Source organism: Pinus tabuliformis, chromosome 9, assembly GCF_031772625.1.
Source record: "Pinus tabuliformis cultivar Carrire ecotype Pingquan chromosome 9, CPIR1, whole genome shotgun sequence".
In the NCBI taxonomy this organism is placed as follows: Eukaryota; Viridiplantae; Streptophyta; class Pinopsida; order Pinales; family Pinaceae; genus Pinus; species Pinus tabuliformis.
The window spans coordinates 335,117,808-335,144,797 of NC_142307.1; the positions used below are offsets into that span (position 1 = coordinate 335,117,808).

General features: G+C 38.9%; 1 protein-coding gene across 2 annotated transcripts in view; it reads left to right on the forward strand.

Moving 5' to 3' along the window:
* The window catches only part of LOC149148578 (uncharacterized), an 84,838-nt gene extending 64,407 nt beyond the window's left edge, over positions 1-20,431 (forward strand). For both annotated transcript variants that reach the window (XM_089440216.1, XM_089440215.1), the window contains 4 exons: positions 18,863-19,003; positions 19,220-19,383; positions 19,492-19,586; positions 20,210-20,431. In XM_089440216.1, the coding sequence (XP_089296342.1) occupies positions 18,863-19,003; positions 19,220-19,363 (285 nt within the window). In that variant the 3' untranslated portion in view covers positions 19,364-19,383; positions 19,492-19,586; positions 20,210-20,431. The remainder of the gene's footprint in view (positions 1-18,862; positions 19,004-19,219; positions 19,384-19,491; positions 19,587-20,209) is intronic.
* Positions 20,432-26,990: the final 6,559 nt, after the last annotated feature.

Consider the following 26,990-nt stretch of genomic DNA (forward strand, 5'->3'; position numbering starts at 1 on the left):
TAATCTCCTGCCAAACTCTTGACCAGTACAATCTCCCTCTCTCCCTCCAAGGTTTGACCTTTACCAATCACACTGGCAAATTTGGTACCGTCCTTCGTACCATGCTGCCTTGCGCCACTTGTCTGCTACAACACTTGTTCTGTGTGTCACTTGAAGTGCAATTGTGCTAAATTGTTTCCCACTTGCCAATTTGCGTTGTTGTCACCATGTTGCTCTAGCTCATTGACTGTTATGGTCTCCCTTTGAAAGGTGACCTCTACCAATCACTTCTAGTTGTACTACAATTTGGCGCAACTCTGTGCCATTATAGGGAACTCGTACAATCCCCACATTGTTTGTGGTGGTACCTCTGGTTGATCTGTCCTTGGCAGTGTGACTCCTATGTGCTAGGCTGATCTGTCCTTGGACCCTGTTTTGTTGATCGTGCTATTGCCTGTGGCTCATTTATGGGTCCCCACGCTGGCCTATCCATGTCCTGCTTGAGTGTTTCCTTGCTGCTAGTGTTCTCTAACTAGAGCCCTCTGCACGTCAACTAAACTCTATGTTGTTTGCATACACCCCACATCGAGCTAGTCTTGTGTGCTTCTCTGACACCTATAGACAGTGGCAGTTGACGACCACACCACCCTGCGACATATTTTCTACGACTATTGTTTATTAGTCTGTGCCTGGTATTGCTAATTGGACCCTTTCCCTTTGACCCTTGCACTCCAGCAACTGCGACTGTGCCAACCATGTCTTGTTGCATCTGCTCGGCCACTTGCACTAGCTCCTAACAACTATCCCTGTGCGTTATTGGCCTGCTGTGACTTTTCCTTGCTGTCTTTTACTGCCCACGACTGTTCATGGTGGCAGAAACCCGGTCCCTCGAACTTTGTTGCTTTGCACTTGATCTGACCCAATCCTCGACAACCTCGCGTGCAAGCCTCAATGCTAGTTTTGCTAACATCTCCTTGTTCATATCCTGTCACTGTGCATAATTTCTATGACGGCTAGCCTGCTCTAATCTCTGTCGGCAACTACTTGTCAGCCTCGCTCCTGCTGTGTTTTCCTGTGCTTAGCTGACAGATTTGCCCCACAGTCTCTATCAGTGAGTATCGCTCTCCTCAACACACATTTTTTGTGCTTAGGCTCACGATTTACTACCTCGGCGACTGTTAGTCAAAAAGCTTGCGCAATCTTGTCTCCTTCGCTTAGGCATTGCCAGTCTCCAACGCATCCCTACTTAGTTGGGGGCCTTGTTGGTTGGGCCCTGTTAGCAACTGTTCCTTGCACGTGGGTCCTGGTGGTTAGCTGTCGGCCACCACATTTTCAACCCTTCTTTTATTTGTTTATTGTTTCTTAACTTTACGCGGCGACAACTTTCCTTTAGCCAATTCCGTAGGTACGACCTGATGCACTGTCGCCATATGCCTCAGCCAAAGATTGCAACTCTATAAAATTAATTTTGTGCCTTGTATGGTTGCGTCCGAACATGGCCTCCCTACAACACCTGTATGAACTTGGCCTTTGTTGTGATTCAAAGTTCAGTTCTTAGAGTTTACTCTCTGACACCATGTTAATTTCCTAATCCTAGAACTTGACAATTAGTTCGTAGCATATTTATCACAAATCTATTGAATAAATGCACAACTAGGTTCTTAACACAATTATTTAGTGAAAACAAAATTACAACCATTCTCTATCATATGTGACACGCACAAAATTTTCCCAATCAAATCAATCATTCATTAAATCTTAATTAGAACCTACCTGGGCTCTTGTCCTAGGATAATGGTCCAACTGAGAAATTTATAATTACAACATACCCTGGATTTGATCTTGCTAATAAAGCCCTAGATCTATTTTTGATCTCCGTGGCTGATTTGGATCTAGTATGTTGCACCTTCCTCGGACTCGGAACACTTGAGTATTACACTCATCACTTGAGAAAATCGCTCTCTCAATGGCTTGTGCTGCTATATGGTGTTGGAAATCAGGAGGATTTTACTTATTAAAAGATTTCAATTACATGATAATTACTTGTGAGTTTGTTATTATGGTTATTATTACGTTTTCTTTCTTCATCAAGCAATTACCATAAAGTATGAAGATCACAAAAGACAATAGAACACAAGATATAGGGTCTCAGCTAGGGAAAAACCCAATCAAAATCTCTTCTTCTAGAATCAGATCAAAAGGAGACATCCGAGACCCATGATCACAAAAAACCACCTCTAGATGCCAAGTCAAAAGCTTCCATTCTATTCGACAAAATCATCATCAAGAGACCAACTACAAGAAATGTACCAAGGCAAAATTTCCACATGTTCTAGCTCAAAAAACTTCCTCTTCCTTCTCAGACTTTGGCCTTATATCCTCTGTGAAAAATCAGAGCTAAATCACTCAAGAATGTGTGTCCAAATGAACTCATATCATCTTCTATTTATATTGTCCAGAGGGGTGTGAACAAACATGTCCATTGGGGCAGGCGCTGACTTGGCATCTAGAGGGGTTTTGACCCAAAATTACATAATAAAATTTCTTTTTCATTTTTCTTTTCAAGAGGTCCAAATAGGACTTTGACCCTTTGACTCAACAAAACCTAGAAGCATGAAGAACATGCTTATCTAATAAATAATAATAATAAAAAATTCTTTTGAGCATGAAACCCATGCTTGATTTTTTTTTTTTTTTTGGTTTTTACATAAAGTACATAGAGGTACCGTTGTGAAGACTGAAACTAGCTACATCTTCCAACACTCCTTCTTAACTAGGGAGGTATTCATAATTGTACAAGAAGTACAAGGATGATCTCAAGTTGAAATTTTCTAAGAAGAGCATCACAATCAACATATACAATGCTAGAGATGTAGATACCATCTAGGCTAACTACCAAGGTATCAACCCATCTAGGTACCCTCTAGGCTACTTGCCAAGGTACCATCTCATCGGGGATCCAGGTGTCATCTAGGCTACCTGCCAAGACACCAACCCTAATAGGGTTCTAGGTATTATTTAGACTACCTGCCAAGATACCAGCTCAACAAGGATCGAGGTGTCATCTAGGCTACCTGCCAAGACATCTACACAACAAGGATCCAAGTGTTATCTAGGCTACCTGCCAAAACACCAACAAAGATCTAGGTACCATCTAGGCCATTTGCCAAGATACCAACCCTAACAAGGATCTAGGTATCATATTGGCTACCTGCCAAGATACCAACACCAAGTACCATCATACGGGCTGATTTGTCTAAGGTACAACATCTCATCATCATGATCTGGTCGATGCCTCAAAGTTATGTTATATAGATTAGTACAAATTCTTCATCATCAAGGTCAAACTTCAAGGAACTTCTATCTTCAAGGAGTACCAGTCACAAATTCTTACTCAATTCTTCAGTCCCCATTTTCTTCGCATGGCCTTTACTAGACGTACGACTGTTAGTCCTAGCGTAGTGCATGACACATGAAGTAGATAATCATGTCCATCATCGCTCCCTCTCAACTTAGGAGGATGTACACGTTTCTTCACACACAAAGGGAATATATCCAGTCTCCCTCTCAACTAAGGAGTTGTGTCCAACATGATGATGCTAGTTTTTGTAGCATCATATGTGTTCTATCTTTGAAATTTCGTGGATAGGCTAGAATACATGAGATCTCCAAAACCCATAAATTGTTTCTCGAAATTTCGCTTAGAAATGACTTAATTAGATTATTAATCGTTTATAAAGTATTTCCTAAGTCTAAACTTAGGGAATATGACTAATTAATCAGAATTAATTAAGTTAAGGTGTGAATGTTCTAGAAACCCACATAGATCGACTTCAAGTTAATCCTAACCATCGATTAAGATCTAATCTTGGCTGTTGAAGTCTCAATAGAGGATTATAACAAGAAGTCGATGGGGCTTGGAGAAACCACTTGAACAATTCAATTTCATAAGCAGATCGATTTCCAGAGTAGTAGCAATCAGTTGTTGGAGAGAGAGCTAGTGAGATCGAAGCAGTGATTGAGGGGCAGGGACAGTGAGTCGGAGTAAAGATTGTTCTAGATTCGGGGAGGCAGTAGTGAGTCGAATTATCCCAAAGAGGCAGCGCAGAGGGATTGCGCAGTGCTTTAGTCAGGCATATCGAATTGGTGAAGAGAAAAAAGTCGTTCTCAATTCTAGAGGCTGGGAAGGAGTCCCAGAGGGTCGAAGATACAATTTTCTAAGCTTCCAGAGGCAAATGACTTCATCTGAGCCCAGTCCAGAGCAAGTCGTCCAGCTAGCTACGCAGAGCAACGCAGAGGCTGACGCAGTGCTCCAGGAGGCTGAGTTTTGATAGGGAAAGTCCAACCAGAGATTGCTTGTGGGAGAAGATAATTATATTTAATATTTTACTCAGATTTTCTTGCTGTTTGGATAGTCAGTTGGGCATTCATAGATGTACTCAAATTCCACTGTCACATAATAAATAAAACCCTCACTGCTGCACCAGTTTTCCCAAGTTGGGTTTTTTTGGGGACATTGGTCCAAAAATAACTGTGTAAATTTGTGTGTGTGCTAGTATTTCTTCTAGCGTTTATTTCTTCCGCAGTTTTATTTGTGTAGGTTGTAGTGTGATTGATTCAGTATTTTCTGTAGCAAACAGTAAATAAATTGTTAAAAGTTAATTTAACAATTAGGAGAATTATTTCTAGTTGCTGTAATAGGATTCAGGTTTCCGAATTTTCACATGTCATACACCTTAGACTACCCACAAACCCTAGAAACCAAAAGCAAGGGTTTCTATGAGGGTACAAACATATTAGGGTTAGGGTTTCTCTCTTGACTAGGGTTTTCTATTCCAAGCACTATCTAGGGTTTATAATCCCTAGATACCAAAGACCTTCAACAAGATGAAGACTACAAACCCTAGAGCCAAAACATGTCACAAAACCCTAAAACAATTCATGTTAGACCCTTTATGTATAAAAAAAATTATACGTACCTTATAGTCAAGGACTACATACCTTAGTCCTTCATGATCATTGGAAATCTGCTACAAAGCCTTCTTCTAGATGCCACAATCTTCTTACTATTTTCAAGAGTGAAAACTCCAAATATGCCAAAGCCAAAGGCTGGCTTCAAATGTATTGCTACTTCCATTGATGTCACCATGCCAAATCAAGATGCTCTTCATAAGGTGACTAATTGTTTCATACTGCTACAGTCCTAGAATTCAATAAAAATTTCTATTTTTAAATCTTGCTTTTGAACTATATATTTTTTTCACTGTAAATCGACTTCATGATAAAGCTTGGCCTCCTATTATGAAGTCACTATCACTGTCTTACGTCCATGAATATGGGACGAGCCTCAACGAGTCATGAAAGCAACAGATTTGTTCCACACACACAAAGTGTTACAGGCCCCTAAGCATTACTAACCACTGTATACATAGAAGAGCCACAAGCCACAAATCCCGAGCCACTATAACAAGTTCTTATGATCACGGACACGAGCCATGAATGATGCCAAAATTCAAATCACAACTTCTTAGAGTCCTAGTGAATTTGAGATTATTGGAATGACATCACTGTGTATATATGTTGTCGTGAATACTTCATGGTCAACGCTCTAAAGTGAGTGCAATTAACCTGTATTTTAAGCCATATCAATTAGATGTGAGCTACAGGTGTCATACATATTTTTGTGTCATAAATAAAATATGCCAGCTACATAATCTTGATGCTAAGGAGCCAAAAAGATTTATGTTTCTTCAGTGTGATGTGATTCGATGCCCTTTGATCATTTTGAGCGAACCTCTATTCGCTATAAATTACGATCTCATAATATTAACTTACATATGACGACATCCTTTGAACTTTATGGGCTTCAAATGCAAGAGCAATCCACTTCAAAAGCGATGCCTCAAAGTATGCGAGCTTCTAAGATTATGCGAATCTGAGTTATATTTGACTACATTGGGTCATCTTTAACAAGCCAGGAATATATTTACCACAAGGATGTGAATTATGTAATTATATATGAACATAAAATTCACTAATGCGATGGCACTGTTGCATAAGAATCGAACCACAAAATTTGTGAATGCCACGTCGAGTCTTTATAAGTTAACGAGCTATTTGCAAACTGCGAGTCATGGGCAAGTGTATCCCTTCATAAATGAGTCAATAGAGATCATGCTTGCAGTAAGATCGAGCGAGCCATGAGATTATTATACTATGCGATTACTTACTGTTATATTGTTGCAATAAGCGAGATAAATTATGCGTGCCATACAATGTATACTGATCCATCAAACCATTGTACGGTGGATCCTATAGATATAAGCGAGTCATCAAATATGTATATGCGAGCCTTCAAAATTAATAAATCAAACTACTGTAGCAAGGGACAACGTCCATAGTTATGAGCCACAGTAAACCATTCAAATCAGAGTGTGCGTGATCCTCTCTAGGGTGTGCATAATTCATATGTAAGATCTGTATTAGTGCAAAAATCCCTCTAGAGCATATAAGTGTGAGATTCAGGTCCCTGTATTTAGAGCAAGCATTGTATGGCGATTCACGGACCTTCAGTAACAAAAGTGTGATTTTCTTTTAGAATGTTGTGATACGACGAAGTCAAGCCATCATAGAGATAGATTTCCTCCAATAGTCAACAGAAAGTGATCTTCATGCCTCCTTGTACAAACCTTGCTTTGATACCATGATGGAAATCAGGAGGATTTTACTTATTAAAAGATTTCCATTACATGATAATTACTTGTGAGTTCTGTTATTATGATTATTATTACGTTTTCTTTCTTCATCAAGCAATTACCATAAAATATGGAGATCACAAAAGACAATAGAACACAAGATATAGGCTCTCAGCTAGGGAAAAACCCCTCTCCTAGGGGAAAACCCAGACAAAATCTCTTCTTCTAGAATTAGATAAAGAAGAGACATCCAAGGCCCATGACCACATGACCACAGAAAACCACCTCTAGATGCTAAGTCAAAATCATCCATTATGTTCAACAAAATCACCATCAAGAGACCAACAACAAGAAATGTACCAAGGCAGAATTTCCACATGTTCTAGCTCAAAAAACTTTTTCTTCCATCTCAGACTTCGACCTTCTATCTTTTGCGAAAATTCAGAGCTAAATCACTCAAGAATGTGTGTCCAAATGAGCTCATATCATCTTCTATTTATATTGTCTAGAGGGGTGCGAACAAACATGTCCATTGGGGCAGGGGCTGACTTGTCATGTAGGCCAACTTGGCATCTAGAGGGGTTTTGACCCAAAATTACATAATAAAAATTCTTTTTCATTTTTTTTTCAAGTGGTCCAAATAGGATTTTGACCCTTTGACTCAACAAAACCTAGAAGCATGAAGAACATGCTTATCTAATAAATAATAGTAATAATAAATTCTTTTGAGCATGAAACCCATGCTTGATATATATATATATATATATATATATATATATATATATATATATTGATTTTTACATAAAGTACATAGAGGTACAATTGTGAAGACTGAAACTAGTTACATCTTCCAACATATGGTGTGTCCTTCTCCTCTACTTAGCCTTGCTTTTATAACTCTACATTGATCTAAATCCCTAACCCAAATCTCCAAATTGATTGATGGCTGAGATTAGATCTCGCCTCACTTGAGGTTGATGGTGGAGATTAAAACATAATTGCTAAATTAAACAATTAACTTTTCTTAAGTTTCTTTAGCTTAATAGACAACATAATTAATTACGTGTTTTCTCTAAATTAGACTTAGGCTAAGTTACAAGAGCAAGTTACTCATACTTGAGCAATTGTCCTAAGGAGACTTTGAGTGACTTTTGCATGCCTAGATGGTTAGGCTTATGCGGAAGTACTTGCTCGAGCTACAAACATCAACACAATTTGGGCATGATATTAGTTGAGTCTTGCCTCTTGAGGATGAGTGATCTAGTTATTGAGCACATATTTTAGATGCTCTCTTAAGGAGTGCTACACTTGTGCACACTTACCTAGAGCGCCCTCCTTTCTTGGTTAAATATGGTCAAACCTTCATGCATTAACACTAAGTTACAGGAAACGTCACCTTGAACTGCCAGAAACATCGTTCCATTTTTCCGAAATAGAAATGGGTACAATCCTCGTACGAAATGCCTTGAAAACGTTTCTGAGCCATTTCAAAAAATTGGAAATGTCAGAGCCGGAAATGGAAACATTTATAGGGTTTTTAATTTTTTTTGGATCTGTTTCTTGAAATCCAGAAACGGATCATGAAAATTGTGATCTGTTTCTAGATTTCTGAAAATCGATCCACCCTTAAAAGGTCAAAAAACCAGGAATGCCAAGTTAATTTCCAACTCCAAGTTGGGCTCGCCTCTTAAGATTTAACCTATTTGCCTTACTTATTTTCATTAACCTATGACCTTGTTTATTTTCGTTCGACCCACGGTTGGAGGAGGCCGTCGTGACTCATCGTCACCATAGACCGAGCAACCCGTCGCACAAACCGAGCACTTGAAGCCTGACCACTAAACCGCTGTCGTCGTTCAAGCACTTGAAGGCTAAACAACTCGTGCTCAACCTGTCATTCAGTCAGCACAAGGGTTTTTGTCATTTGAGCTACCATGAGTAGCAAGTCTCGTACCTGTCGCCTTGTAAGGTTGAGCCATTGAGTGGGGGCGCATTGCAACTTGCTTGTAACTTGTAAGTTGGCACTCCCAGTCTTGCAAGATTCAAGACAAAAACATTTTATGATTTGTTCACAGTTATACCTCTCAATATCATCACTAATACAAACTTCTATTGCATTTTTTGTTGCAATTCAATGCACTTTGTGTTAAGAATGAGAAGAACTTAGGAGCTGCCACTATAAATTTTCTTGCACTTGTTTTTTTCTAATAGAAATGGATATGTTTTGCATTAAAAATTGGCTACATCTGAACAATCCAGCAAGTTAATACAAAATTTAGTGTAGGAATCTGTATTGAGTACTTCAAAAAGTCTCGACAATTCAAAAATAATAAATATTAGTTCTATTAAACTTAAATATAACTATTAAACTTCAAAATTAGTTCTATCTTCTTGAATATATTAATATATATGTTGTAGGTGTTCTTGCTATTATACATTCCATTTTTGTGGCATCTTCAAGTTCATCCATTCATAATGAGGAACATGAAATTGAATCTACCCCTAAAATTGATCCAAAGTCACCACTTTGGGAATATGTAATTGTTGTAGGGAAGATCCAAGGAGGGGGATCATTGGTATGAGTTGGCAGTGAGTGTCAAAAGGAGTTTAAGGGATCATACACCCAGTTTAAAGCACATTTACTTGGGTTAAGAGGCAATGGGATTCGAATATGCACTAGCCCACCTAAAGAGAATGGGACAGAGGGAAAAGGTTTAAACAAGGAAAAATTGGCAAAATATCAGAAATAACAAGATGAGGCAGATGCTATAGTAAATGAGGCAAATCCTGCCTCTCAATTCAAACAACTAACAAGGTTGGGAGCATCTTTATCAAAGCCTCCACTTCCCTCTTATGGAATTGACAACCTTGGTTCAAAGCAGTGTAATTTGGGACTGCTTGAAAAGAGTTTTAATAATGATGCTCGAGAGAAAGCAAATGCAGCTATAGGTCATTGCATTTATGCAAATGGCCTTCCTTTTAATCTTGTGCGATCTCGTTATTGGGCAAAGATGATCAAAGCAGTGAATGAAGCTCCAAAAGGGTGCAAGAGCCTTAGATATGGGAAGGTCCGTACTACATTGTTGAGTGCCGAGAGGTTAGATTTGGAGGCTAAATTAACCCCCATTTGTAATTCATGGCGCATTTTAGGTTTGTCCATCATTTTTGATGGATGGAAAAATCAAAGGAATAGGGCTTTCATCAATGTGATTGCTCAGAGCCCAAAGGGGGCAATGTTTTTGAAGGCAGTGGATTGTGAGGGGTAGCTAAAAGATTCCCAACTCATTGCCGACATTTTGATTGAAGCAATTGAATTGGTGGGGCCAAAGAATGTTGACTAGGTAATAACTGACAATGCAACGATGTGTAGAGCAACAGGGCTAATTATTGAAGACAAATATTAATACATATTTTGGATTCTCAATTGTCATGATTCGTGAATCATAATAGGTATTCAATCAATTATGATTTTTAATTTATTGAAACATTAGCACTTGCAGGTTGCCGAGACTCGTTTTGCTTCTCACATCATAGTCTTAACAAGGCTTATGCAGGTGAAAGAAGCATTACAATCAATGGTATGCAATTCTCTTTGGAACCAATGGAAGCAATCCCAATTTGAAAAAGCACAAGCAGTGAAAAGGTTGGTTGTTGATGATGAATGTTGGGATAGAGTGGAGTACTTTTTGGCATTTACTAAGCCAATTGTGGATTTGCTATGCATGTTTGACACAAAGATGCCTAATTTGGGAGAGGTGTATGAGGGCATTGACTCCATGATGGAGAAATAAGGGTGGTTATAAATGCCAAGGAGAAGGACCCAGATGGAGTCTTTTACAAAGAAGTAAAAGATATATTGACCAACAGGTGGAACAAGATGACCACCCCTTTGCACCTTTTGGCCTGTGCAGTGAATCCAAAATATTATTCTGCAGAGTTGCTAAGTGATCCAAAAAGAACCACACCAAACAAAGACCCAAAAGTCTCATAAGGATTTAAGAAAGCTTTTAGAAAGCTATTTGTAGATCTTGATATTGGGATTCAAATTCGTTTAAATTTTGTTCATTTTGTGGGATCAGAGGGTTTAGGTGCAGATCTTGTTTCTACGTGGGACAAGACCATATTAAGTCCAATTGATTAGTGGAACTACTATGGCAGGGAACTTCCACATATCCAAAAATTGGCCCATAGGATCTTGTGACAGGTTGCTAGTTCCTTTTTAGCAGAAGGAACTAGAGTACATATGGTTTCATACATTCGATGAAGTGAAACAAATTGGGCTCCAAGAAGGCTGAATAACTAGTGTATGTTCATTCGAACCTTCATCTTTTGTCATACAAGAGTGACAAATACAAATTTGGGCCCACTATGGGATGTGGAACTAGAGTTGCCTGACTTGGATATGACGTTGAAGGCCATGTCTCATATGACTTTGTTTGATGAGGAGGCACCAATAGTTGATCTTCAAGTGGACATGGCAACAATGTTCCGACTCCTGGAGAGGATGTGGATCTTAATTACATGGATGAAGACATATTTGATGATATGTAAATGTAATTTATGATGATGTTTTAAACTTTTGAACAATGAACATTGAATACCATAATATGTCATATGATAGTAGATTGCTAGTCATAGTTCTTTTTATGCTTTGTACTATGTAGTGTGCATTATTTATTTTGGTGATGATGTTGATGATTGAAATTTGAAACAAAAACTTGATGATATGTTGAATGTTATAATAATCATTGATGATGATGACAATGGTTATGCCAAATTGATGATGATGATTTGTTTATGTTGAATTCATGACGATGATTATGTATTTTTAAATATAGAATCTATATTATAAAGACTTAAAGATGAATGGTAATATGAAATTTTTATTTTGTCTTATATATGTTGTTTCCTTGCCATATTGTATCCGTTTTTTATTTTTTATTTTTTATTTTTCCGTATCTGTTGCAGTGCAACTTAGCATTAACACACTCTTTTATGTCACCATAACCACCCTTACTATTTTGAGCATGGGTTGAATATTTTGAGGTGGTTGACATCTTAAATAGTGGAGCACTCCTCCTTTTTATGGCATCATTGGCACATTTATTGATGAAGCATTTCTACCTTTACAAATCCCTCTTAGGACACCCACCTTTGGGAAGAGTACTTTAATATTTTGTGGTCGTAGATGTGTGGGAGATGGTGCCAAAGCCACACGTTTACAAACTTCTTAATGGTGCACCTCATTCTTGGGAGTAGTATATGCTATAGGGCTAAGTTGAGGTGGTCCCAAAGGCCCACTTGACACACTTCCCAAAGGTGCACCTCATTCTACAAAGTATTATATATTATTTGGATGATCAAAGACATTCTTGGAGAGAACCTTAGCTAAAGCCGGAATAATTCCTCTTGAAGAGCACCTCCATTCCCTTCACTTGGCATAAACTCATAATTGATTGGAAGTGATTACTAAAGGTAAATCTTGAAGGGCATTCCAAAGGAGAAGATGACATGTGGCTTTACTATTTTAGTCTATGTATGCGTATTTTGCCTTGGAGAGATTTTGTGATTATTTTGTCTTTTTTTAGAATTTTCCTTGGAGTAATTAGTGGATCTGGAAACCACTAAGTAATTAGTATTTTATTGTAAGCAGTGTTCCACGGGGACGCGCCCCATAGGGTGGGGGATGCTCCCCGATGCTCCCCCATGCTCCCGGGACGTCCCCTTTTTGGAAACTCGGGGAAACTCCGGGGGGGATGTTTTTGTGGCAACGAAACACGACTCCCTTGCAGGGGGGACACCGAGGGGACGCATATGCGTCCCCCCATTTTTTTGTCTAATAATTTTTTTAAAACATTAAAAATTAAAAATAGAATACAAATTTAAATATATGAAAAAACAAAAAAAATAAAACTATATTAAAACTTAAAATTTGTCAAAAATTGAATTAAATATATATATATATATATATATATTAAAATTTAAAAAAAATTAAAAACAATAACAAAAAAAAAGTATATTAAAACTTAAAACTTAATATTTATTAATATTATTTAGTACTTTTTGAGAAACTTACTAGTATTTCATTGCTCAGTGCTTTCTATGTTTACTTTTAGTATATTAAAAAAAAATTAAAACCAATAAAATATATATATATATATATATATATTAAAACTTAAAACTTAATATTTATTAATATTATTTAGTACTTTTTGAGAAACTTACTAGTATTTCATTGCTCGGTGCTTTCTATGTTTACTTTTAGTTTAGTATTCTATGGCTATTTTAGACTTCAACATAATGCCATTATTGTCATTGTCATATGATGAATTTACTTTTTATTGTTTTTGAAAATTTGATGTGCATTGAATATTTTCATTTGTCAAATGATGAATTTATTAATTTAATTTAGATGTACCTTGCATCATGCCAAATGATGAATTTAGATGGAACATTGCATAATGTCAAATGATGGATTCAATTTAGTAATTTACTTTTAGATTTACAATGCAGAAATGTCAAATGATCATTGATAATTCATAAATAATAATAGTCTAATATGTAAGGATGATCATATTTAGTCTTTAGATGTACATTTCATAATTGTTAAGATTTTCTATTTACTTATTGACATTTTTTTGGGATTTTATTTTTATATATAAAATCTTTAATAATTTATAATTTTATAATTTTTATGACTTTGACTTCCCCACGTTTCCCTGAAAATTCCCTAAATTTTGGGGTTGCTTATATACCTCCCCCTTGTGCGTATCCCCGCTCCCGCATTTCTCCGTCCCGGAAACTTGTTGGAACATTGATTGTAAGGGAGTTGAGCTTAAGTTGATATAACGATTTGTTCTCTCTCTATCGTTAAGCATGGTTAGATTTTGGGAGGTCCCCACTAGGAGCCTAGTTGAATGTCCATGGAAGGTTTGGAATTCAAAGTTTATATCTTGTAATTTCTTGTAATGTGAGGTGTGTGTTTTCATACCAAATTGCTGAATATTGTTGCTGGGAGGTACTTGCAAAATTTGCTTTCTGGGCTATTTGTGAAGTGTAATTAGTCCATTAGATGGGCTTAAGTGTGAGTCTTCCCCACTTATGTTTCTTCACTATTTTATCTCTGAATGTGTTGATTTTGCAGCCATCATATTAATTAGAGTTTACTGCAAATTTTCTATGTCATTTTATGGCACACCCTTCTCGCAAGTTTTAACTTTTTAAGAGGTGCACCTTTGGAAGGGTTGTCCAAGTAATTTTTTGCAGGAACAACAAATTAGGGCTGTTTGTAGCATGATTTTGCAGCTTTGTTTTGCCTTAATCATTAATAGAGAACAATTCTCCAAGACTGATACCTTGATTCCATTTGCCCTAGGTTGGATAGGTGCTAGTATCGGTCCACCCATCACATTTGTTTTAAAAGTTCATCTTATAATTTCCTTGGGGATACCCCCTTGTGCCAGAGGAGAGCTTTCCTAAAGTGAGCGAGGGCTCTTTTTGTAGTGACATTGGATAACCCTTTTTAGTTCCCCCAATGGTTGAACTAGTGTTTTAAGACTTTACCAATTGAAGTGCAGGTTTGGATAGTAACAGTCATTAATAACGTTAATATTAATTATAGTAGTTTGTAAATGATAATATTATTAATGAGTTCATATTTAAGATGTGTATACTGTCATTGTAAGGCTGTATTGGATCTTTTCAAATTCGTGTTTTTGTTGTGCCATATTGTATTCATATTCAAAGTTGGTAACTATAGGCAATGCAAGGATCTTCCATTAGTGGGCAAGTTAACAGTGATCTCTCGAAATTTACAAGCTTCAGACTGTTGAAGAATCTAGGGCAAGCAAAGTTAAGATGATTCTTCGTTACATGATAACAATTTGTGAAGTATTTAAACAATTTATCTTAGCTTGATGTTTACTTCATTATTAGCATGTGTGTGTTAACTTCATCAAACTGCTATCAAGAATAAAAGAGACAGGAACACAAATGTTTGGCTTTCTGCCAGGGCCAAAACCTCTCCCTCTTGGAGAGGAAAACCCATGCAAAATTCTTCTTATAGAGATTCTATTGACGAATACCAAGACCATGACCCTTGACACTATCTGCCTCTCCAAGACCAAGCCATCAATCCTCTTTCTTGAGCACTGCTGAGATCATCATCTTGCTGCTCCTCTGACACCATTGCATTACTGAGAATTTCATTGCTGTAGCAATGTCATTAGGTTTATCATGGCTACACCATGGTTGTCTCTATCATGACAACACTTCACTGTACTGCTTCTTTCATCATACTTGGACTGTAATACTTCTTGTGATCCTTGTCATTGTGACTGCCTTTGAAATCATATTCATATTGAGATTACTATCTTGACTGAGATTGTAACCATGTTATAACAGAGATACCTTACTGTACCTTATCCGAGATTTCAAACCTCCAAGAAGGACATCCTAAACTGTCCTCTATAATATGGATCTCTGCTCCATCCATGACTGCACCTAGTCACTGAGATCTTGCACCCAAGTCTGTAGCTATGCCGAGACTGTAATACATATAAGGCAGAGATGTGATCTTCGTTGATCCTATAGAATAGATCCATGACTGCTCATCCTTGTACCTAGTATCCTACAGGGATACCATGACTGCTCCTTGTCATACTTATCCATGTAATGCGAAGACTGTCACTATAAGGGTTAGGTCTCTATATAGTTTAGACCTTACTGCAATAACCTCATCCGAAGTCTTTACTTCCTCGTCCATCCGAGCATTGATTCATAGGTAGTATATAGATCAGATCTGCGTCCATATTATACTTTCAAGTTCTGGTCATGACTGCACCTAATACCCTAGCCGAGGTGCAGTCAGACCCTGCTTCTTCATGCGAGATCTTCTTCCTTGATTGCGTGCTCTCTGCCTCCTTGACTGCGGCTCCCTCACCCGAGTCCTTGTCTGCCTGCGGTGACATGAGATCACGCTGCCTGCACCCATACGAAGCACACCTTCCTGCACCCTATACCCTATTGACATCTCAGAGAAATGCGAGATCTTCACCACTGATTTGCGGATACCTCAACAGGGTATTTATAGTGGTTGTGCACATATATATTAGGCCGACATGACCTTCTGAACTGATGTGTCTTTTTCTTCAAGCCAACATGTCATATATTTATATATTTAATCCATTTTTGAGCCGACATGAAGATCCTTTGAATCTTTTGCTTGCAGACTTTGGTAGGCTTGCTTTTGAGGCATTGATCTTGGTCTTGGAGGGTTGTTTAGACAACTTGAAGACTTGTACATATTTACATAAACTCATGAAGAGTTTTTATACACATGACATGACTCTTTTACATATGAATAAATCCTAAAAACATCAAGAAGTCTTTCACCTAGAGACACTTCTTTCTTAGGAAACCCATGTAGCAAGGTTACAAAAATAATTTATTAATAATAATAATATCCATTTTTAAGGTCACAGCCAAGCCAGACACCAAATTGGTGTATGAGAGCCCCTTGTTTGTGGGACAAGGGACCCACCTCCGTGCAGCGATTTCACTGCTAAGTCGATGAAGGCATACATACTCTACCCCCCTGGTTTTGAACCTGTGACCTCTTAGGAGGAAACACATGCTCTTAACCATTAGGCCTACATCAGTTACAAAGATATGTCATTATGAAGACCGAACCTAGTTACACTTTCTTCAACACAGACATCTACTACATTTCTTGTGAATTGTCTAGCTGAGCTTAGTTTGGTAGTCTAGGAAAAATGTTAAGGACCTTTTTGTTGGCCAAGTATAGAGGTGAGAGGAGCTTGCTCATGGTCCCATCTTTGGCAATGAGGTTAGGTTTGTTCCTTAAGATTTTGCAGGAAGATGTAGATCTTCAGCTCCAGGATAGTGGTTTTCTTCTAGCCAGAGACGTGAAGAGTGCTGACATCTTTGCATATCTGGATCTTGTTATGCTTTTAGTAGCATTGAGGAACACACCTGGACTTTTATTTTTGCTTTGGTACATATATTATAATTAAATATTTATATAAGACATATTTACTCCAATTTTTTTTCGCTAGTAGGCAAAATGAGTATTATGCCAAGTCTAGTGTGGTGACTTTGGTGATAATTAATTAATTACTAGGGCAAAAATTGAGCTTGTATTTGAATTTTCGGTATTGGCAAATTTTCCAGTATAAACTCTCTCAAATAGGTGGGTTTTAGCATCGATGTTTTTTAATGTATTTGCAATCCTCTATATAAGTACAATGGTAGTGTTGAGTTTGAGTTGAGTCATTACTAATAGCAAGCCATTCTTTCTTTTTCGGAAGATGCCACGGTTGCATTATCCATAGAATTACAAGGGCTTTATTTTTAGTTATCTTTCTTAATGTTTTGTGGTAGGCATATTTTAAGAGTAACAAAGAAAATTCAAAATACGTTTCCTTAAAACGATTTTTGGAAACAACAATATTGGTTATACAGATAGGTGTAAGATCATTGTAAATGATCTTAACAATAATCCTTTATTTTAACATGTTAAGACCTTGGCATATGAAATTAGCCTCTGGGTAAATATTGCAAATGTAGAGAACTTCAAAATGGATTTGCTTTAAGCTAGATGCATCATGTATTGCTTTTCTTCTATCAAGAAAGATTTATGTAATGTCCTTGAGAGATTAATTGGCCCAAGGGATGAAGTAACCTATTGATCCCCGTAGGCTATAGTCCTCGATAAAGGGGAAAACCCCAAAATACCCAATGTTTGGGCAAGTTTTGGGGCAGCTGGGGCAAAAACCCAAAGTTGGGGCTTGGTGTGAACCTCACTCAATTAATTAAAGAGAAAACTCCCCTCAAGGAAATCTATAAATACAAGAGGATGAGAATCACTTGAGGCATCATTGGATTGGATCATTTATCTCTGTTTGTCTTTGAGCTTGAGGCTCTAAGGGTTTTAAGACTCCATCTTTCTTCTTGGACTCGTTTCGGTGGAGGTGATCCCACCCTACCTAGTCACTACTTTTTTATCTTTTTCTATTTGTTCTGGCCACAGGGATTTTAATATCTGAAGCAGCAGCGAAGCATTTTGTAGGAGAGTCTGGTGAAAGGAAAAATCAACCCCCTTGAAGCTGGATGGCTCTTTCTGTGGATAAATTTTTGAAATAAATCAAAGTTTCTTTGGCCAAACCTTGTAAGTTTCCCTGTGGCAGAAGGTGAAACCATCTGAAGCTAGCGGCATCCTCTAAAGCAGATCAAAGCAGATCTGAGGCCAGTGAAATACTCCTGAAGCAAAGAAAAATTGATCCGAGGCAGAGAATCGAAACTCCTGAGGCTAATTCGTGGTCAGTATCCTAAGGCAAGCTAGATGAATTTTCTGAGGCACCCACAGTCTGAGGCACCTGAAGTTCCAAGGCAACTGCAGTCTGAGGCACCAAAATTATCTGAAGCAAGTAATTCGCATTTTCTGTGGCAAGGTGAGGCCACCCGAAGTTGACCTTGTGACATTCTGAGCAGATCGGAGCACCTTCTGAGGATGCACAACTCCCTTTGATACTCCTGTGTAAACATGAAGTGCTTCTGATGCCATTTCGGCTCCTGTAACAAAACAGAGAAGGCACCTGAGGGAATATGAAGTCTGAATATGGTAACAGATCTGCAATTTGTTGAGTAGGTCCAGAACACTGAAGTGGACAGTTGGGAAGATTTTGAAGGTAATACGGAGGCAGAAAATGAGTGTGGTCGTGAAGCAGTCTAGGAATTTGTCCAGACAGCACTCGCATAGGGTTTACCAGTTTGTATATTGATCTTGATCTCTGGTTAGGGTACTGTTGCACTGTTGAATTTGTTTTGGTCTATTGGAACTATAACTGTTGAACGTGGATTATACTGTTTGTGGATCTGTTGAATGATATCATTACACTCTTGGGTTTATTGCACTGTTGAGAAGCCAGCAATGTTTATTGAATGATGTATTATTTGTATAGAATTGGACTGTTGTACAAAAAGAAGGAATTCTGTTGAAACCCTAGTGCCCCTAAGAAACCCTCAGACAAATTACCCTAGATCACTACAATTTAAATGCATCTGTAAAACCTTAGCCCGTTGACGGGAGAGAACAGTTAAAATGGAAATACATCTAATGAACAGTTATCATGGAACTTCCTAAACATGGAATATTGCTTGTTTTGCAGGATTCATCTGGAACATTACAACCTGGTGCTATTGCAAATATTGTAGATGATGTAGGAGCTGCTGCTTCTCTTTCTGATGGTCAGCCAAAAAAAGTTTCCGTTGATATGAATATTTCCTACCTGTCTATTGCAAAAGTTAATGTAAGATGGATTTCTTTTCACGTGTTGATATGAAACTTTACACCGTCAGTGTGAATGGAAGGATGATTAACATTCATAATTTTTCATTGCTTAGTTCCATTAATGTTAAGTTGAAATTGTCTGCTGTAAAAGTTAATATAAGATTCCATATCAGTTTGCAAGGATCATTTAAACTAGCGGCATTGTTTATAGCTTGTCATCTTCTTTTGGCTTCAGGATGAAATTGAGATCAATGCGAGGGTGTTGGGACATAAGGGGGGTTTTTCAATGACACATGTTGAGTTAAGAAATAAAGCCACAGGCAAACTTGTTGCTGAAGGTCGGCATTCCTTGTACAGTCGATGGGCAAGCAAACTCTGATGTAACTTCGTGTTCAACCTGTAAGAAAGATTTTTGTTGTTGGGTTCACAATTTTAACGGTATTATAATGATTATGTTACAATGAAAATGAGCTGTATATGACCTAATAAGCTATTACTTTGATTTAGTTCAACAGGAACAGCCATAATGGTGCATCCTAGGTCAAGTTTAAACTTCAGCGACATCTCAGTCGTTTGATTTTCATCTCAGCAAGAACTAGGAGGTAAGTTCATAGATAAACATTCCCAATGTATCTGAAGAGAATTTTTTGTACTAGAGCTAAGTAGACTTTCTTTGATGAAGTGCTCTTCCAGTGTTTTTTAACCAGTTATTAGATTAGAAAATGTTGTTACATTTCTGTAATATACTCTGGCATCTGGACACTTCTGTACCAGCCATTCATGTTATCTAATGCTTTCCAAATGCTACATTTTCCTTGTAATGATTTGTTTACTGATAGCTTCCATTTCCAATGCCCTTGTTGAATTCTGATATTTATTCCCTCTGATTTACCATGCACCCCAATATTCAAAAGATATTCCATGTTTTGAAAATCTCGTTCATAACAGCTCTACTCTATGAGGTTTACATGCAGAAATTTTGTTTTTCCTATCCAGAGATTATACCATGGATCCAGACTAAGATAAAAGAAGAAAGATGAATTTTGATAGTCTTCCATTCTTTTAGTATGGCATTTATTATAAAAGATTTGTAGTGGTCACAGCTGTTTATAGAACAGCCATTTAAAAGGCTATTTTCTGCAACTGAGGTGAGTATTGATATGATTTATCACTTTTATGACATTTGATTTTGTGCTTGATGCTATCTTTGCTATGTGCATTGCAGGAAATAAATGGAATCTCTGGGAGATATGCTCCCTAAGTAATTTAGCTGCCCGTTATGAGATACTTCTACTTGTGGTGTTTGGAATTCTGTAAAATGGACCGTAAGTTAGTTTGAAGTGTACATAAATACCTTTTTGACATTTACTTGAGCAATATGGTGTAAAAACACATTAAGCATTTTGGAACCTCCCTCCTCGATTAAGAGTATAATGGATTCTTATCACCTTTTCATCTGTGTTATAGTAGTCCATATTTTCTTATTTGGCTTTTCTATGCTATATATGCCGCAACAGCTGCATAATTGCCTCTCTTTGCAGGAAACTGAAATCTTATGCTCCTTATATTAAAATTTAAGTACATCCTTAATAGCCCTGCAACCATGAGCCCTAGAAAGCTGAAAACAGGAAATTTGAAAACTACTTAACGCTAGATCTGAAAACACATAAGCTAACTGAGAAGTATGAACAACAAAATGAAACTGAGTGCCAATCCTGTCGCCGGTTTCTAATCAATTCAGAAAAGGAATCTGCTTCAGGAAACCCAAAAAATCATTTATCTCACCACAAATACTGAACTATTAACCCTAGTCCCATGCCCTGCTTTTGTAATAGAGGCAGAGGATCATGGCTTACAATCAAAGTTGGATCAGATCAAACTGTAAAGCTTCCTAGAAGGATGCGCCCAGCTTGCATGAAGAAAACTGACTAGATTAGAATGCCCAGGAACATGCAATGCTCTCACTGGGACACTTGCCTAGGCTAAAACTGGTAAATACATGTCCAACCTTGCTGTCTTTGACTTGGAATAGCAAATCATGCTAAAACAATCAAACAGATCAATAAAATTCTGTTCTATGAAGCGAGCAAAGTTCGTTCTTCAGTTTAATTACTCCAGAAAACTTGGAATATGAAGATATCCATTGAGGATACAAATATTATATATTAAATGTGTGAATAATAACGATGATACAAATGAGAGTAAAGGGCCTGCTTATATACTAGGCAGTGCCTCTTCATGGAAGCTCATGTTTCATTTAGACATGCCTCTTCAACCTAATTACTAATTAACTAATAATTATTTTTAGTTATTATCATTTACATTATTTCCTATATGTTTTATTCATAACATTACCTTCCTCAAAAAGATTTGTCCTCAAAGCTCACTGATGAAAGGCATGATCTCTTTTTCTTGTTTCGGATGTCTTTTTGTCTTGGAATTGTCATATTCGTCGAAGCAAAACTATATGATCCTCTAAGTGATAAACAAAACTATCGCACTGAAAATGGATCTGACCATCCTAAATTAGTCTTTTGTGGAATCTTGCAGTGACTTGAAACTCGTGATGAATTGTTATCACATGAATGGCTTGCACTGATCTAAAAATGGGGCACTAAAGGCTTCTTGTCAATCAACAAGGACCTCTCCCACTCCAAAGCTTATATATTCCCAAGATCTAGGCTTATATTGACAATTTGCGGAATAAATAACTTGAAATAGGTGTATGCTTTTAGTTTGCCTTTGACTGCTTAATTGCCTTAAGTTTATTTGCTTAAACTGATATATAAACACACATAACAATAGATGCAACAACTAAACAAACACATAAAGACAACAAGTTTAATTAGGAGTTCACCTTGATATCTTGGGCTACGTCTCCATGAGCTCTAGTCAACTCAACTAGGCTCTTTGGGATTGTGGTAAACTTCATTTACAAGTTCTACACTCAACTCCATTGGTTTACAACTGAACTTATGGGTTTAGAATACCATCTTATCCTGCTGGCTGTCCATACTCTGTAGACAGATCTAGGCTTCTCTGGACTAGATTCCTTCAATTAGCGCTCCGAGCTATCTTGAGCTCCTGGCTTGCACCAACTCCCTCAGAATTATTTTATTGTCTATGGAATTCTTTCTTCTGTCTTCAGCACACATCAGCCACTAGCACCAGCTTGATCATTTGATCTCTTTGCTATTCTGAAACTTCATTACAACCCATGGCTCTCAGAAGTCTGTTTTGAGCTCTCTGGTTCTGCGGCTCTGGCTCTCTAGCTAACTGGCTTTGGCTCTCAACTCTCTGGCTCATCTGGCTTTGGCTCTCTTAGCTATCTGGCTTTGTCCGTTTGGCTCTGCCTCCAACCTCTGGTGGCTCTGCCTCTGCTCGGCCCTCTGGCTCTGAAGCTCTTAGGCTTTCTGGCTCTCGGTGCTCAAGTTCTCGGGCTCTCTGTCCCTTCCTCATCCCGAGGAATCATCCCTGGGCAATTTGCCCCAACCTCTGGTGGCTTCTGCTTCTACTCGGCTCTCAGGCTTTCTGGCTTTGCAACTCTGCAGTGCTCATGCTCTCTGGCTTGCAACTCTGCTGCGCCCAGCTCTCTGAGGAATCACCCCTTTGCCATCGCCCTCAATCTCTGGTGGCTTCTCTGGTTTCTCTAGAACTGCGGCTCTGCCTCCAACATCTGGTGGCTCTTTGCCCAGTTGTGAGCTCCCTCAAGGGAGACTCCTGAAGGGAGACTTGCTCCTCCGCTTGGCTCTCTGGCCTTTGAGGAATCCTCCGACTCTGCGGCTTCCATCCGTTCCTCTGTCCCCAATCATGAGGAATCATTCCTTTGCGGCTCTGCGTCTCTTCGACTGGTCCTCTGGCTCACTGGCTCTGCGTCTGGCCCTCTGGCTTTATGGCTTTATGGCTCTATGTCTGGCCCTCTGGCTTTGTGGCTCTGTGGCTCTACGTCTGGCTCTCTGGCTCTGTGGCTTTGCGTCTTCTATAACGCATGCTTGTTAGAAAACGCCCGCTTATAGCGTGGCACAGATGCGATGGATTGTTTCCAATGGAAATGAACCGACAACCTCTTTCCAAGATAAAATCCACGAAATAACGCATTTTTTCGTTTGGAACGGAAATACAAATGAATACATAGAAAAACTCGACAAAATGCTTTTCAACGGAACTCAAATTTTATCCAATTGCGTCCATAATCCTATTGGGTCCGGCCTTTATCGCATGTCGCAATGCACGACTCTTTTATATGGCTGTGATCCCATTTGCCGATAGCCAATATCGGCGCTATCGCATTTCGGCATATTGCATGGCATAAGGCCTTTGTTCCGATCGTCGGTCGCCGATCGCAATCACATATCGCATTGTGCTTCTGCCAGGCCTTTATCCCTTCAACGCTCTGATCTGATACATCTTATGGATCTGATAAGGGTTTAGACTGCGGAACATAGTATTTCGGGTCCACCTCCACATCGCTCCATCGCCGATCGCTTTGTCGCACGTCGCAACATCGGCATATCGCCAATCGGCCTACCCAGGGTTCCGATGTCATGCGAAGGCCTTCCTCCGATGCGATATATCGGAGATCGCTATCGGGGAGCCCTTAAGGCCTGCTGCTCCGCCCTTTAAACCTTTCCGATGTGATTTTCTTTAAGAGATGCATATTCTCCATTAAGTCCCATTTAACAAGAAAATGCCTCCTTTTCAAAGGACAATGGGCAATTTTATTTTTACAATATCTCCTTCATCTGAAGTCCGTTTTCGCCCATTCAAATTGCGTTAGATTCAGAATGAAGAGATCTCTGCAATGAGACTATTTCCAGGAGCATGCTTTGACTTCCATTTTTCCTCTGTGAGGAAAATTCATAGAATTAGAAGTTTATGTTAGATCCATTTTGGATCACGCCTTCCCACTAAAAAGATTTTGGACACCAAAAGATTGATATACTGATCTGAACAGTAAATGAGAGTACCTCACCCTCTTCTTTCAACCTCCATACACTTGCCTTGCATAGTGCCTCTGAACCAAAGCCTTTGAACACTCCCTTCCTGGATGTGCTTGTCCTCCTAGAAAGTGTTAGCTCTGCTACAGGTTGCTGATATTCGAGGAGCAGAAGTGAGCTCAGTCCTTGGTTTTGCTAAAAGGAGGCCTCTACCGGTCATTCTCACCCTCTTTGTTACCTCTCGCACTCTCCTTTCATCCCCATATCCTACGCCCTTTCGTTAAAAAACAAACATATAAAACCCCATTTTCTTAAGCCCCGGGCGCTCAAACCTATGAACCCGCGCCCACACGACCACCCACCTTCACAAACCCTCCGCCATAATCATAACCGTCGATCAATGTACCCCGATCCAACGGTCCCCGCTGCATTCAATGAAGAACCTACTCGATTGAGTCCCCACCGTTTGATCGTCTCCACCGCGATTGGACGACAATCGCTTCCCCTGCGCTCACAAAACAATCACGCAATAACGCGCGATGAAAAGCGGTTTTCCCGCCACTCTGCTGCCACGCATTGCCCTCCGAGTGGGATCGCTTGCCCGTGTAAGATTACCACCCGACGATCCGCGACGGTGCGATCAATAACGCCCGCCGAAACCGCCTTCCTGCTCGGTAACGCCCGCTCATCTTCGAAGCCCGATGGCTGTTGGATCTGTCTGCCCGAGATCCAACGACTCATGATGATCTCCCGCCTCGCCTTCCCGATAGTCCCCGCCAAGCCGTATCTATCGTCCATCCGTTCAATCCGACAACCCATGTTGTTCCTCCATCCAATTCATCAAATCCGCTATGAGTCCATGTCCTTGAACTATCCCATGCACCCGAAGGGCGGATATAGCTAGTTCTCAATACCGTTTGTAATAGATCCTCAACCACCATATTCAAGAGGTAGTATGGCCGAGAAGGAAAGGTACCGAGCCGAGCAGGTAAATGCATTCAACAATTATGGGACTTTATCCCATATAACACTCCACCTGCCTGAGAAGGACAACGGAGCACCAGAGAAGATCAAATCATTCACTGAAGCAGGTAGATTTCACCAGAAACTCCATCAGGCAATTAAAGCGGTTGGTGGTCAATTATGACCTCCTCATACTTAGAATGGCCGAGTGCCTTTGTATTCAAACTCTATATATACCTAGAAACAAGATGTAATCAGGGTTGATGGTTGTTGTTTTGATGTAAGGTTCAACTTCTGGAGACTGTAACTGCTTTGATACTTGCAGCGTCTCGTCTTCATTTTCGTTTAATACATGCTTCTTTTGATGTTTTGCTCACTTTCCATTCTTTTTCTATTCTAGGCTGTGCTTGATATGCGGTTTTCCTGAACTCTTGATGTTTAGCATTAGAGGAGCTATCATCCTACCTCTGTGTTTAAATCTTGCATGTATCAGTGAATGTGTTAATCAGGTTTCTTTTTACTTAGTGACAGAGAGTTGTCATCTTGTCTGTGCACTAGGGAATTAGATTTGCAGACCTCTTTACTTGTTGCAGTCGGCCATCACATGGTCTTGTGTATCCACTAGTGTGGTCAGTATTCTCCATATTCATCCAATCCTTAAACTGTGAGTAATTGGTGGTCTAAAGCCTTGTAGTTTGGGGGTGTTCACGCATGTTTGGAGTCAAGCAAAGTAGAAGTGGTTATCCGGCTTGAACAAGCATCATTCCTTCCATTCATCCAGTTCCAACATTAAGTTGAGTTTGTAATGTTCCCGAGCATCTCCGAGCTACGACCTAGCAGAGTTTCTTGGGGTGATAACAGGAAGAACTGTCTTCCTCCTTGACTTCCTGCAGAACTCCAGTTGAGAAGGTCACAGAAGTTAGTTTGAACTTCTTCACAAAAATTCACATTTGTATCTGTTTGACATATTGTCAACAACAACTGTTAACAACAACAGAATTACAGACAACAACTGGATGGCCTAAACTTCTGCTTCAACAAAAGAAACATATTTCACATCTTGTGAACACCTCCATGTCTTTACATCTGCATTTACAAATGATGGACTAGATAACAAGCCCGATATTACATGCATGTTTAAAAACAAAGCAATCAACCCTTCAAGTTAATCACACATACATGTTCAAATACAAGGAAATCATCAACATCCCTGTGTTCATGCACATCATTCTCATGCATGCATTTCATCCTTCAACTTTCGCTTAAGCACACTGTACTTTTGAAGCTGAAATGAAATATAAGGTTTCATCCTTCAACTTTTGCTTAAGTACACTGTACTTTCGAAGCTGAAATGAACATAATGTTTGCAGCAATAAAGTGAGTCTGCCTACTCAACTTTTTCCATCCTGCAACTTGCATCTCATTAGCAAAGAAATGCAATAAATCAAAAGACAAGCATCCTTTTGCAACAAACCTCTTGTGCTTCAATGATTGTCTTGAGGTCCTTCGAGATAAGGAGAATGCTTTAAGCCCTTCTTCCTTCTTGTCCTCTCCTGGACTTGGCTATCAGTAGCTTTCCCTTCACCTTTACAAACTCAAACAACAGTCAGTTTACAAACAATCAAACAACAAAATCCTTGCTAATGTTTGAACACCTTTCAAGTCAAGCAAGCAAATAGATTGCTCTATCAATCAAGCATCATGATACCACCTGCTTCATGATACCACCTGCTCTGGTATAACTTACTATGATATAACCAGCTCTGATATAACCTTCTTTGAAGGTGGGGTTAATCAACTTGATGCTCTGATATAACTTGGCTCCAATGCCACTTGATCTGAAAATGGGGCACTAAAGGCTTCTTGTTAATCAAAAGGGACCTCTCCCACGCCAAAGATTATATATTCCCAAGATCTAGGCTTATATTGACAATTTGCGGAATAAATAATTTGAAATAGGTGTATGCTTTTAGTTTGCCTTTGACTGCTTAATTTCCTTAAGTTTATTTTCTTAAACTGATATATAAACACACATAACAGTAAATGCAACAAATAAACAAACACATAAGACAACAAGCTTAATTAGGAGTTCACCCTGATATCTTG